Source organism: Gadus macrocephalus, chromosome 6, assembly GCF_031168955.1.
Source record: "Gadus macrocephalus chromosome 6, ASM3116895v1".
Lineage (NCBI taxonomy): Eukaryota > Metazoa > Chordata > Actinopteri > Gadiformes > Gadidae > Gadus > Gadus macrocephalus.
In genome coordinates, this window is record NC_082387.1 from 16,901,151 (window position 1) to 16,914,556 (window position 13,406).

Below are 13,406 nucleotides of genomic sequence, written 5' to 3' on the forward strand. Positions count from 1 at the left end.
GGGTGTGGGAGGACTGTGGGGGAGGGTCAGATCGAAGGGGTGTGTGATGAGGATGGTGTTGGGGTTGATGTAGCCTCCCTCCCCTGGATCTGTGTTTCCAAGTCTTCCAGCCAACCCCTGCTTTTCCTCCTTTCGTTGGCGTACCGCTGTGTTCCATCTGATTGGAGGCCCACTCGCTAATGATAAACCGTGCTTATCGTGTTTTACGATCTGCAGACAAATGCTGCACTAAAGACGCACACACACACACACACACACACACACACACACACACACACACACACACACACACACACACACACACACACACACACACACACACACACACACACACACACACACACGCGCGCGCGCGCGCGCACACGCACACGCACACACACATATACACACACAAAACACAGGTCAGTTCAAGTCTGTGTGTGTGCCCTTGGTGTGTATTTGTGCACGTTCTTGTGTGTGTGTTTTGTGTACGTGTATGTGCTCCTGTGTGCCTGCTCTTTACTTTGCGTGCTCTTGTCTGTGTCTGTGTTTGTCCTTGTGTGTGTGCTCTTTCGTGTGTTTGAGTGTGTGTGTGCGCTATCTTGTGTGTGCGTGTGTGTGTGTGTGAGTGTGTGTGCCCGCTCTCGTATGTGTGCGAGGGCATGTGTGTGTGAGTGTACGTATGTTTATCTTTCCGCACACCACAAGCCACAGTGTTATCCCGAAGAAGACAACAAGACAGAGGACTGGCAGAGATGTAAACCTAGGAATGTATAGCACTGGTCTAAGTGTGGCCAAGGCCTTCGCATCCAACCCATCTCACGCTAACAAACAACCAGGGATCACAGGCTCGCAGCACCCTTATTAAAGCCAGCTGGGGACCTGACGCAGACTAGACATTTGCTTACTTTGCAAAGGCTAGCTTGAGGTTAATATTGTTTGCTATGTGATCTGCGATGGTATGGAAAGAAATATATAATTAAAAGACATGCTAAAGTGGAAAAGCCTTAAAACGTGCGGACGATGAACATTAATCTTGTCCTCCCTGGAGGTATTAGTGAAGTAGTCCTCAGATGACTAACACTTATGTTGAAAGACGAAGACTGTTAGAGTCCCTCCGAACTATAAACTGCAGATTGACCACATGCCTCATTCCAAGATTATCTGCACTTAAAATATGCTATTTAGTCTCAGAGGTCCATTCCTGTGGAGACAGTCAGTTAATTATAGTATGGCAGAATCCCTATGACATCCAGCCTATCTGGTTTGCTAATCTGCACTATTGCATTAAGATTTTGTGGTTTTGTTGGACGCGTCAACGCTTGGCCGTGTTTCAGAGACCATGAAACCCCCTGAATAACTTTAGGATTTGATCTATACTTGTAGAGAATAACAGACAAAGCCTCTTAGAGGAGGCTTTTGATAAGGAGTTTTAAAAGTCAAGCCGTCCTTCTTTCGATCAGAATAGCGGCAAGATTAACAGAAAATCTGCATTCTTCCCTTACTTTTCACCCAGGCAACCTCGGCTGGGGCTTTCTGCTTCCTGTTTATTTTTATTTTCAAACAGACATTTTTATGTCCTCACGTCTGGTATGTGTTGTAGGATCTCCCTATGAAAGCCAAAGGAAATGTGTTTTCCAGATAACATTACAGTGGCGGTGCGGTGCGGCCAGGGCTGTGATTGAAACAATGGCGCTCCTAAGCCGCACTGAGCCCACCTGTTTGTTCTTCCGTAATTGGATTCTGCTTCATTCCATTGGCCTTAATGCTGATGCATAATGCAGTGTACTAAGGGGACCAGCCATTACCAGCCCTGGGACATGGCTGGGAGCGGTAACCCGACCTTGCCCCTGCCGCAAGTGGGCCATCCTTTCAGGAGGGGCCGTGCCCTTCAAAGACGCCAGTCGCCAGGCCCCCAGGGGTGGATTGATAGGCCCTGGTCTGGAGGGGTGGATGGGAACCAGAATAGCAGGTGTTGATGTTAGAGCCCGACAAGAACAATAACTTTGCCCTCTGGAGCGGAGTCAATCCAAAATAAACAGGTGCTCGGTGGCGTGGTCGCCGATGATCGGGGGGGTGGGGGGGGGGTCTTCTCCAAGGAAGAGCGGCCTGCAAAGTCGAGGAATGCCTGGCACTGAAGTGCTACCCCTCGTTTGTAGTGAAGGATTTACAACAACACACCTCACTCATTTCCACAATGTTGGATACTGACACGACGCACGCACGGTCACACACACACACACACACACACACACACATACACAGCCGCTCCCAGCTCCTCGCACCGACGACAGACTGTGTAAGAAATGTGGACCGTAGATGGTAACAGATGGAAGTTAGTTTGAACATAATTTAAAGTTCTGTGCCATGGAATCTTTACTTTACCCCCGAGCAGAGCTGAGCTCAAACAGAGGCCATTAGACTTTTTTACCGCCATTATAAATAAATACAATCGAAGTCATGAATACCAAAAAAACAAAACATAGTCGAGTATCGTATTTATCTTAACCGTTTTTTGCGGGACTAAACCCCACAGTAGCCATCTCGCCAGCGCCCCGCTCGTAATCCGCGCTAACCCTTATTTACCCTTTGCCTAACCCATGACTTTCATATGTGTAAGCCACTACGCTGGCATGTCAATGACAGCATCCAAATGTATAAACATAAGATTATCCCCGCTGGCTGTCATCGTGACAGAGGCTCCCAGATGCTCCGTGGCGTTTTCATCGGGTCTGTGCCCCTCTTTTGATCAGCTGCCTGCACTAAGTGGCTGGTGTCGATAGGCCTGACTCAGCACTCGCCGCGACACTGATGAAGATAAGACATCTGGAGATGGTGCTGATGTCTGGGTGGGATGCATGTGTGTGTGTGTGTGTGTATGGTGTGTGTGTGTGTGTGTTTGTGGAGTGTGTATATGTTTCTGTGTGGTGTATGAATGTTTCTGTGTGGTGAATGAATATTTCTGTGTGGTGTGTGCACACTTTGTGTGTGCATTGAATGATGCATTTCTATGAGTGTATTTTTGTTTGCCAGTATACGTCTATCAATTTGTGTAAGGGTAAGGGTGAAGGTTAGGTATGGCGTGGGAGTGTTTCTGTGTGGACTGTGCACACTTTTTATGTGCAGGGAATGATGTATTTCTCTGAGTGTATTTTTGTTTATATGTGTATCAATTTAATTTAATTTATTTATTTTTTTTAGGGTCAAGGTTATCTATATCTGTGTGTCAGTGTGGGTAGGTATATATGTTTGTAGCTGTGAAAGGAAGTGGGGGTTACCATTTGTGTTCCCATGTCTGTTTGCCTGTATGGATGCATGTCGGTCAATGTATGTCCATGGCATGTTTTGTTTGTGTGGTCATGTTTATTTTTGTTCACCGATACATGTGAATGTGTTGGTAAGTGAGGGTAACCATGGTTCATTAGTATGTCAACGGTTGCCTCCACAGAATTAATAAGGTTAGCTCTCGCTCTCGCTCTCTCTATCGCTCTCGCTCACGCACTTGCTCCCTCTCCCTCTCCCTCTCCCTCTCCCTCTCCCTCTCCCTCTCTCTCTCTCTCTCTCTCTCTCTCTCTCTCTCTCTCTCTCTCCCTCTCTCTCTCTCTCTCTCTCTCTCTCTCTCTCTCTCTCTCTCTCTCTCTCTCTCTCTCTCTCTCTCTCTCTCTCTCTCTTTCTCTCTCTCTCTCTCATTGGAAACGATTACATTTGATAATAAAAGAGCAGCCAGTGCTAATAGATTCGTATCTCTTTTTCCACCGTTATTCATTAGTGAATACGTCCTCCTAATGAATATGTCCCCTGGCTGTAGAGAAAGCTTGATGCTTGTTTTCCACAGCCTTATCCCTATGGTTTCTGTTAAACACACTAAACACTGGGCTACAGGCTGACATCCCCCAGTGTACGGCGGAGCAGACGGAGATATTTTTAAATATACAGCGCATTCCTTGACTCAAAGATGAGGGAGTTGTAAAACCGTTATTAAAGAAGCTTTAGCCTCGCACCCCAGGAGAATTATGTCCTGGGATAATATGCTTTCCTGTGTATTCATTTGCCAATGCATGTGCCTGCGGATGTACTCTGTGTGCTCTGCTGGGCCAGACAGAACGCCCGGGCAGAACGCCGGTTTGACGCACGTTCGGTGGGGGCCCGTGATGAATAGACCCCGGCCATGTTGACGGAGGAAGAGGAGAAGTAACACAGCTGGGAGAAAGGGGGAAAGGAAGGGGGGGATGGGGGAAGAGGGAGGGAGGGGGGGACGTTAGGTGAAGGATCATTGGCGAGGAGTTGACAGATCCCGAATGGTGGCCCTAGGAAATGCTTGACTCAAGAGCATCTGCTTGGGGGAAAGGGTCCAGGAGGATATACAATGTGCTTGGACAAAAAGCAAATAGACCCGCCGCGTTAGAATGGGGATGGGGGGGGGGTGCAGCCTCTCTGCCGTTTGATTGGCCTTTTGACACCGGACGGCAAAGTATATTTTTAAGCTGACGTCTCTAAGCAAGATGGACGCGAGCTACGTACGCACACAATACACACACACACACACACACACACACACACACACACACACACACACACACACACACACACACACACACACGTACACACACACGTACACACACACGTACACACACACACACACACACACACACACACACACACACACACACACACACACACACACACACACACACACACACAAACACACATAAACACGAACATACACACCAGAACGGTCTGAGCTGACTTGTGTTTGACCCTCGATGCTTGTCAACAGGAGACAACACCTGGTGCATTTCCATAGCTCCATTAGTGGTTTACCACACACACACACACACACACACACACACACACACACACACACACACACACACACACACACACACACACACACACACCTCAGAGCATGTATTTTTAGACTATATGACACAGCGGCGTTGATAGCTAAATGGCTACATGCACCTCCTAAATGTTAAGAGATTCACACCCCTATGTTTCCCCTGTATGGTTCCCTTCATTTCCTGGAATCAACCGCAAACCACACACACACACGCACACACACACACACACACACACACACACACACACACACACACACACACACACACACACACACACACACACACACACACACACACACTCTCACACACAAACCCACACACACACACTAATGGAGCATACATAGTCTAAACGTGCGATTCTTATCTTCCTCGATGGCTCCCCTGTGTTTATTAGCAGTGAAAAATGAAACGTCCGCGTTGCGATCACCATGACGTACGAATACAGGGTCGGCTCTCAATGATTTTTAAGTGCCCGAGAGGATAGCAACATGGGTTATCGGTTACCCCACACTCATCACACTGGGTCTACCGGACTAAGCCGTTGTAGCATCTGATGCTGCTAACTTTAGACCATGAGCCGTGCGTTCTGTCTCCTCAAGAATGGAGGAGAGCTCCGCTCCCCGTTTTGTAATTGCGTTCTGGCCATCGTCTCACAACCGCTGTGACTAACCCCTCTCAATCCATTTAAATCAGCAGGGCCCTAATTAAGTATGTGCTTGTATTTACCCCCCCCCCCCCATCTTGAACTGCCCTCCAACTCAGAGAAACTACAGTATGTTCTTGATACAAAATGAGGACATGACTTTTTTGGTCATGAAAGGGGAATTCTTGTATTGCTGCCAAGTCACACATGTCAATACTTAACGTTCGTCTTTCTCTGTTTGTTTTTTTCAGCCTCAACCATCGCTGAGAACGGGAAGAAAACATGCCTGAAGTTAAAAGTTTTCGTCCGACCATCAAGTACGTTCATGGATTATTCTGTTTGGGTTTCGTTTTTTTTTGCATGCAATTTAAAGACTTGGGTTAAAGCTTGTTGAAATGTGCTTTTGGCCAGAGGAACAAAAGCGGTTTATGTCTACTTTTCTGGTTACTTCAGTACCTCCTGAATAGCCACTTCCTCATAGTCCAACATGCCTCTTCATTTATCAGCGACTTCCTTTACTTGCAAAAGTCTATGTTTCACTCCATTAAATAAAAATAAGTAAAAAACTACCAAAGAATATTAATACATTTTCGGATTGAGCTGAATCCTGTAAACTGCATACTTCATGTGAATGTTGCCATGTGCTTTTGGTGCTTGTGACATTGACTTTCAGGGCTGGGGTGTGGGGGGGGGGGGAGGGCGGGGGGGAGCTTCAAAATGTCACTAACCGTTATTTTTTTGGCTCACCTTAATAATAATCGTCTCCTTATGTTCTATTGTAGACAACTGTGTGAAAACTATTGGGGTACATGACCGCGTTTTCGATGTAGACGACAAAGTAGACAATTCGTTAGAACCACGAGGTTAGTATGGCTTCTTGCTCTCTCTTTTGATTCTCTACATTGTGTTCCTCCCTAAGCCTGTTTCCGTCCTCGTAGACGTGTCCTCCCTTTTGCTTTTCCTTCATGTATGCCATGATGTGTGCCCAGCCCCCCTTAATCATCTCCCTGCTACTCTGTCTGCTGAAGCGCTTGCTACTGCTCAGTGCAAATTGTACAAATTGACTATATGCATGCCATATATATCTATACATATTGTGTATATATATATATATATATATATGTATAGATATAGAGTATATATATGTATATCTATATATACATGTATAAATACATATTATAAATGTCACTGGATATAACTGGTATATATTAGTTATTTAACATTACATCTTCATGAGGATTTCAGTTTTAATTTGACAATTCACACTTGCTCCTATTTTTGCTTCTGTAAGCTGACACACAGCTTACATCGTTTTAGTTCCACACATGTTTTGACTCATGCCTGACTCAGTGGATGGAACTCCTCCACCACCTCCATCGCTAGAACTCCACGTGACACATCTTGCACACGATATAACACATTAGTCCAGTCAAAGTGACCCCTCATAGAGAGTGTTTGTCAGAGCACTGGCAGCTACAGCGTTCCCAGGAGGGGAGTCGTATTATTTGGTATTCAGTGATTATTACAATCTCTACTGTTTATCCACGGTAGCGGCATGCTGCTCCTAGGTTATCACGGGTTCATCATCAGCTGTCAGCTCCCCTTTGACAGACAGAGATGCCGCCTCCCCCACAACCCCCTACACACACACACACACACATACGCACACACACGCACACACTGCTAACAGTTAGAGCACATGGGGTATTGATTTGTTAAGGCCAGATCCCAGGGCAGTATCAATGTCTGCCTGCCTGCTTGACTTTCATGTCTTGCTGTTATTCTGCCTGCCTTGCCTGTCCTAGCCTCCATGCCTCCTCTGCATGGCTGTTTGCTGTCTCCATCTGTATATTCCCTACACCTCTGCTCGCTTTTTCACCTTTCAGTTTCTTGTACCTTTTACCTAATTTATGTAGGAAGGGGATGTTTCCTTTTTGTTTTCACCCCATCTCTGATTGCTGTCTCCTTGTGTCCTGTTGTGTTGTGGTCCAAACCTCTTGGGCCCTGGTGTCTGGCTGTATGCGTGTTGGGCATGGTGTTACAGGGGGGGGGGGGCACATGGCTGCTTACTAACACTGGAAGGATTTACTCTCAGGGGATTAATAACCTCCATCACACACTGACAGAATAGGATTTGGGTCAATTATAGTCATGGTCATTTCATGTTTTAGTCCTCACTAGCAGAGCTCCCCCCCCTAAACATCTCGTGTCCAAACATGAGAATTATTAGAATGAGATAAATTGCATGCCTGAACATATGACTGTAGCCTTGGTGTTAGCATGCGTGTGGTGGTCATGTTTTGTCTGCTCTGAATCGTTGCAAAAGGTAATAACACAAAACACGTGTCTTTTTTTTTCTTTGTGCTCTCTATCTTCAGACGATACCAGCCATGAATCGGCCGAGCCTTCCCGAAGCGATGCAACAAACGCTGCACCGCACCTGCGGATAGCAAGTCCTCTGCTGGCGGCAGTGCTGCTCTGCCTAGTCGCTCTCATCACCTTATAGCGCCTCCCTCTGTTCCGGAGGGCAATTACACCTGGTGCGGCCTAAATATCTGCCCAATGCTGAAATGGGGTCTGGGTGGGTGGAGTGGGGGGGTGGTTGGGTTTGTGGGTGGGTGGGTGGGTGGGTGGGTTTGGGGGTGGGTGGGTGGGCGGGTGGGTGGGTGGGCGGGTTGGGTTGGAGTCAGAGTTGGCTTCTCAAGGAACCCTCTATTTTTTTCATATAATATTTAAGTGGTCTTTCTCCGTCTGTGAGTGAAAAAAAAAAGTTGATGATGGAAGTGGAAGAGACAATTCCCTTCTAGAACCTTCGACTAAGATGCCAAATCACGTTTTTTGACACTTAGTGATTCTAATTTTCCCTGTGACTTTTTGCCATCCCTTTACATGTACGTCATGCCTATGTCTTTGCAGCAATGATGTTTACACATGATGTTACACACACACACACACACACACACACATCCACATACATCCACTATACACGCTACTTTTTTAACAGTTATATGGCAGTAGTTTTGTAACTAGGTTTGTATTCGGTAGCAGAATTACACAGTAGGATCGTCAAAAGTATAGGTTTAGAGATGGTTGTCAGAACACAAGTTCAGGCCCTGAGACCTCCCAGCAAGCCTTTCCAAGCCTTTATTGGACTGCAAAGTGACCAGGAATACTAGACTAAAAACATTGATTTTAAACAGGAAGTAGACTGAAATCCACAGTCATGCGAACACATTGTATGAGCTCAGCCCATCGCTTGTTCAGGAGTACCGCCTGTGACACTGCACTGTACACTGAATTTATACCCTGAGAACAAGTAATTTGGTCGTGTAAAGGACATTACATGAATAATGATTTAGTTGTGTAAACATGTTTTTATTTTTTCCCCGATTTGGTGAAGTCTATTTTCAACCTGTTGAGTATGCAAATTAACTTGTTGAAAACCGATTAATGTTTAACCCTCTTTACTCTACCTTCTGAAAAGGTATTGGCACTTTTAAAGGGAAATTTGTTCAAACTAATTGAATTGAAATGATTCAGAAATGTTCCCTATGTCCAGATTTTTACCTTAGCTAATTAATGTAATGAAAGAATTTGTGAAACAATGGAAGCTGTGGTGACTCCTTTGAGAGCATTTTGTTATTCATGCAATAGAATGGAGTGCATGTTGTCCACACAATAAATAGATACAACTTCAAATATTGGATTCCCTTTGACTCTAAATTACCCTAAATTAAACATTTAATACAGGAACATAATGGATGGAAAATCAGTGTCCTTTTGATTTGCTTTCAATAATGCAATTTTACCGCAGGCCTCAGTCTCATTTTATGCATTGTTCGCAAATTGAAGGCCGCAATTGTTCAGCTTAAGTCAATACTGACGAAAAGCTCATGAATGGCCCGTCTGTACAGGCCTTTTGATGCTACATTGATTTCAAAGGCGATTTGATTATCTTTACATTCAACTACTTTGTTATTGCATTTTGAAACGTCTGCACTGTCTCTGGGCGCCTCTAAACCCTGATGTTATCGAGGCATTGTCCCTGTACCGCCTCTCAAAGTTCTCCCAAGTTAAGTGACTGCTGCGCCTCCATTGTTTCTCCTTGCTGTAAAGTTGAAGAGGCTTAACGTGAGGGTTGATTTCAAAGATAAACCCTTTATCTCGGGTGGGAACATCCGAAGCATACGGCAACAGTAGACTCACTGTGTACATCAGAAAGAGCCACAGAACAAATCAGCTCTTTCGTTTGTTGTCCGCAGCCACAGCGATGACCTTAACCCCATCTGGGGCTTCGATTTGACCTCACAGTGACAGGAGGTGTATACGTCCAATTGGCCGATAATGACACAAAACCGTCTATAGTATCTTATCCCGGTTCGGTTTAAATAGAATAAAGTGGTACAATGCCTGTATACACCGGAAACTCTTTTATTCCTGTTTTATTTTGGTTTTGGTTGAATTGCTCCAGAAAGACACGTTGGAATAGAAAGCGAGCAAAAAAAAATGGCGCACTAATTCCCTGTCCTGGTTGGGCTTCTCCTGTTACAGGCTTAAGTGACTCCTTAATGAGGTTCAAAATGACAGGCATGTGGACCCCATGTTGTGGCAAGGCAGTTATTTCTGGTATTAAAAATAGATGGTGGAAGGCTTGGGGTGGGTAAGTGAGGGGGGGGGGGGGGGGGGGGGGGGTCTCAGGAGGGGGGGGGGTCGATTTCAAGTGTGAGGGGGGGTGGAGGGGGGTTGGAAAGTAGTAGTGACCTTGCAGTCAAAGAGAGCCTGTGAGTGAGGGAGATGGTGAAAACGAGTGATAGGGAGGTATACACGCACTGAGATGGACAGCCTGAAATATAGGAGGGGAGCTGACTTCAGTGCCTGACACAACAACACCAATACATGAAACACGAGTAAAACGACAACAACAGTACACACTATCCCATTGACCAACACACATGTGGTTCAGTCCGATTCAGACTCAAAAGGCATAATGTTTTATTTTTGTGTGTTTGTGTGTTATATATATTTTTGGGGTTTGTTTATTTTTGTTTTGCGGTTGCCTTTTTAAAAAAAACGATTGCCCCGGTGGGGGTTATCTGTGCGTTTGACCGTTTGTTTTTGTACTATGGTAACAATGCTATTAGGGCAGAATAGCAGCTCAGCTTTAGGGGTTGATAGGGGATGAGCCCACGTAATGAGGTACTAATTTTCAGGAGAACTCCGCAGGGACTGAGACACCGCGGTCGGTTCGAAGTGGTTGCTTGTCAGCAGATTAACGGTAGACCTTCTCAAAAAACCAGCTTTGATTGTACTCTCTCTCACTCTCTCTCTCTCTCTCTCTCTCTCTCTCTCTCTCTCTCTCTCTCTCTCTCTCTCTCTCTCTCTCTCTCTCTCTCTCTCTTATAATTATAATTACCAATACTACTCTTTGTCACTGTTATAACCATGGTTTATTCTGTAAACAAACACCTTAATCTGGGAAATGAGGAACAACTTGTAAACTGGATACCGTGTATCTTGAGCTAGTCAATCACCTTACATGTAGTGTTAGGTTAGTAACTGTTTTTGTACCTTTCTGGAGGACAAAAAAAAAAAAGACACTCCATTGTTAAAAAATGTATAATTATTATTATTGTTATGATGATGATGATTATGACTATTATTATTATTAGTAAGGCTTCTTGATGTAAATAGTGTTTGATATTAAAGTATTAATTTGGTTCTTATGTATTTTCTAAAAAACGAAAAACAACCCCCAACAACAATGAAACGACAAAACAGTGTAATCTCTGGATTTTGCTGAGTGTATGCTGGATAACTGTCCTCAGCCAGTATATTGCGCGCTTCAGCGCTTCATGTCCCAGTGATGAACTATCAAGGTGAAGGAACACACACACACAAAAACACACACACACACACACACACACACACACACACACACACACACACACACACACACACACACACACACACACACACACACACACACACACACACACACACACACACACACACTCACACACACACACACACACACACACACACTAACACACCTGCACACACAAACACACAAGCCCACATCCACACCAACACACACACATACACACACCCACACAAACAAACACCCACACAAATACACACAAATACACCTGTGCGTAGAGGGCTGGACATTAACCAATGAGGGACTCACCTATGACACGTTCCCAACCAATCACCAACCAATTTTCACCATCCTATCACAGAACGATACTGCCCAAGAAGGAGGAACCTGGGGACTCTCTTTGAAGAACGGACATTCTTCAATGTGATTTTATAGCTGTTAACGTTCGGAGGCATGTGGCTCAGCTCAATCTTCTGCCATAAGGAGACTTTTTTTATGGAAGGATCTTGGCATTTTCACAAAGCGGCATGTGCATGAATTTGATGACATGTAGAAAAAATAATCTTCAAAAAGTAACAAAAACAAGTGTTTGTTTTTCCTTTTTCTTTCTTTTTTCCGGTGTACGATTTTCTGACCACTTCATGTTGTGTGTTTTTTTTGCATCCCCATTAGAGTGACGTCATTAGGCTTTGTAATGACAGGTGACAAAAATGTACATAACACAAAACCTTGTGTTCTGAAGTTAGGGTGGAGGTCCGCCATGTGTAGTGAAAAACATGTTGTTCATATCGCAGATAGTTATTATTACTTTTGGTCCTCTTTAGTCCAATCCATCCCGTGTTGGTGTTAGGTTGAGTTTGACTGTACATTCTGTGTTTTAATCTGCTAGAGGTGTCTGAGTTTATGTGCATTAGCGTGAATAATTTCCTTTTTTTCCGGTGAGAATGTATACGTGAACGTGTGTGTGTGTGTGTGTGTGTGTGTCCGTCAGTGCATGCATGGGTGTGTATCCCTGTGCGTGTCTGTGTGTCTGTGCATGCATGCACATGTGTGTATCTGCGTGGGTGCATGTGTGTGTGTGTGTGTGTGTGTGTGTGTGTGTGTGTGTGTGTCTGCGTGAGGGCATGCGTGTGAATCTGCGTGCGTGCCTCGTTCCCTGTCGCCGCGGTGAATGGGGAGCGTTCGAAGCTCGTTGGCAACAGAGAGCGTTTCCCATGCCTTAGCCTCTGCGCCTCTGCCATGGCAGCCAGCTCCGTGTACAAGACACTTTCTGCCATTGTCCCTTCTAGACAGAACAGATGCCGGCGTCAAAGAGGCTACACAGAGAGGGGTCCTTCGCTTCGTCTCTATTATAAACAAACCCTTAATCATTTAACCCCCACTCCCCCCTCCAGGTAGATTTTGGTCCCTGGTGGGGTGGGATGGGGTCTTGGGTGTTGGGGGGTGTGTTCTCGTAAGACAGCTCAGTGTCATCGTGTTGGTGAGGAAAGAAAACTTGTGTTGTGGTCATCCCTGATTTGTCCTCGTCAGCCCCCCAGTCCGTTGTGGGCGAGGTGGGACGGAGGTGGGGGTCTCGTCTGGTTTCCTGCTCTCCCTGTGTACCCGGGGGTCCTGTTTGTTGGCGTTGTGTCGCTTTGTATTCCTCATCTCTCATTCTTATTGTGCCCACTTACCCTTCAAGATCCCCCCCACCCCACTGCTACATCCCCCCACCCACCCACCCACCCACCCACCCACCCACCCACCCACCCACCCACCCACCCACCCACCCACCCACCCACCCACCCACCCACCCACACACACACCCACCCAACCCACCCACACACCCACCCACCCACACACCCACCCACCCACACACCCACCCACCCACCCACCCACCCACCCACCCACCCACCCACACACCCACCCACCCACCCACACACCCACCCACCCACCCACCCACACACCCACCCACACACACACACACACACACACCCACACACCCACACACACCCACCCACCCACCCACCCACCCACCCACCCACCCACCCACCCACCCACCCACACACCCACCCACCCACCCACC

At 46.1% G+C, this 13,406-nt stretch overlaps 1 protein-coding gene across 2 annotated transcripts in view; it reads left to right on the plus strand.

Annotated features, from left to right (window-relative positions):
• The window catches only part of efna5b (ephrin-A5b), a 62,816-nt gene extending 54,757 nt beyond the window's left edge, over window positions 1-8,059 (plus strand). The window contains exons 3-5 of one of the 2 annotated variants that reach the window (XM_060054590.1): window positions 5,715-5,780; window positions 6,246-6,326; window positions 7,842-8,059. In XM_060054590.1, the coding sequence (XP_059910573.1) occupies window positions 5,715-5,780; window positions 6,246-6,326; window positions 7,842-7,969 (275 nt within the window). In that variant the 3' untranslated portion in view covers window positions 7,970-8,059. The remainder of the gene's footprint in view (window positions 1-5,714; window positions 5,781-6,245; window positions 6,327-7,841) is intronic. The other variant, XM_060054591.1, reaches the window with a different exon arrangement.
• The last annotated feature ends 5,347 nt before the right edge of the window (window positions 8,060-13,406 follow it).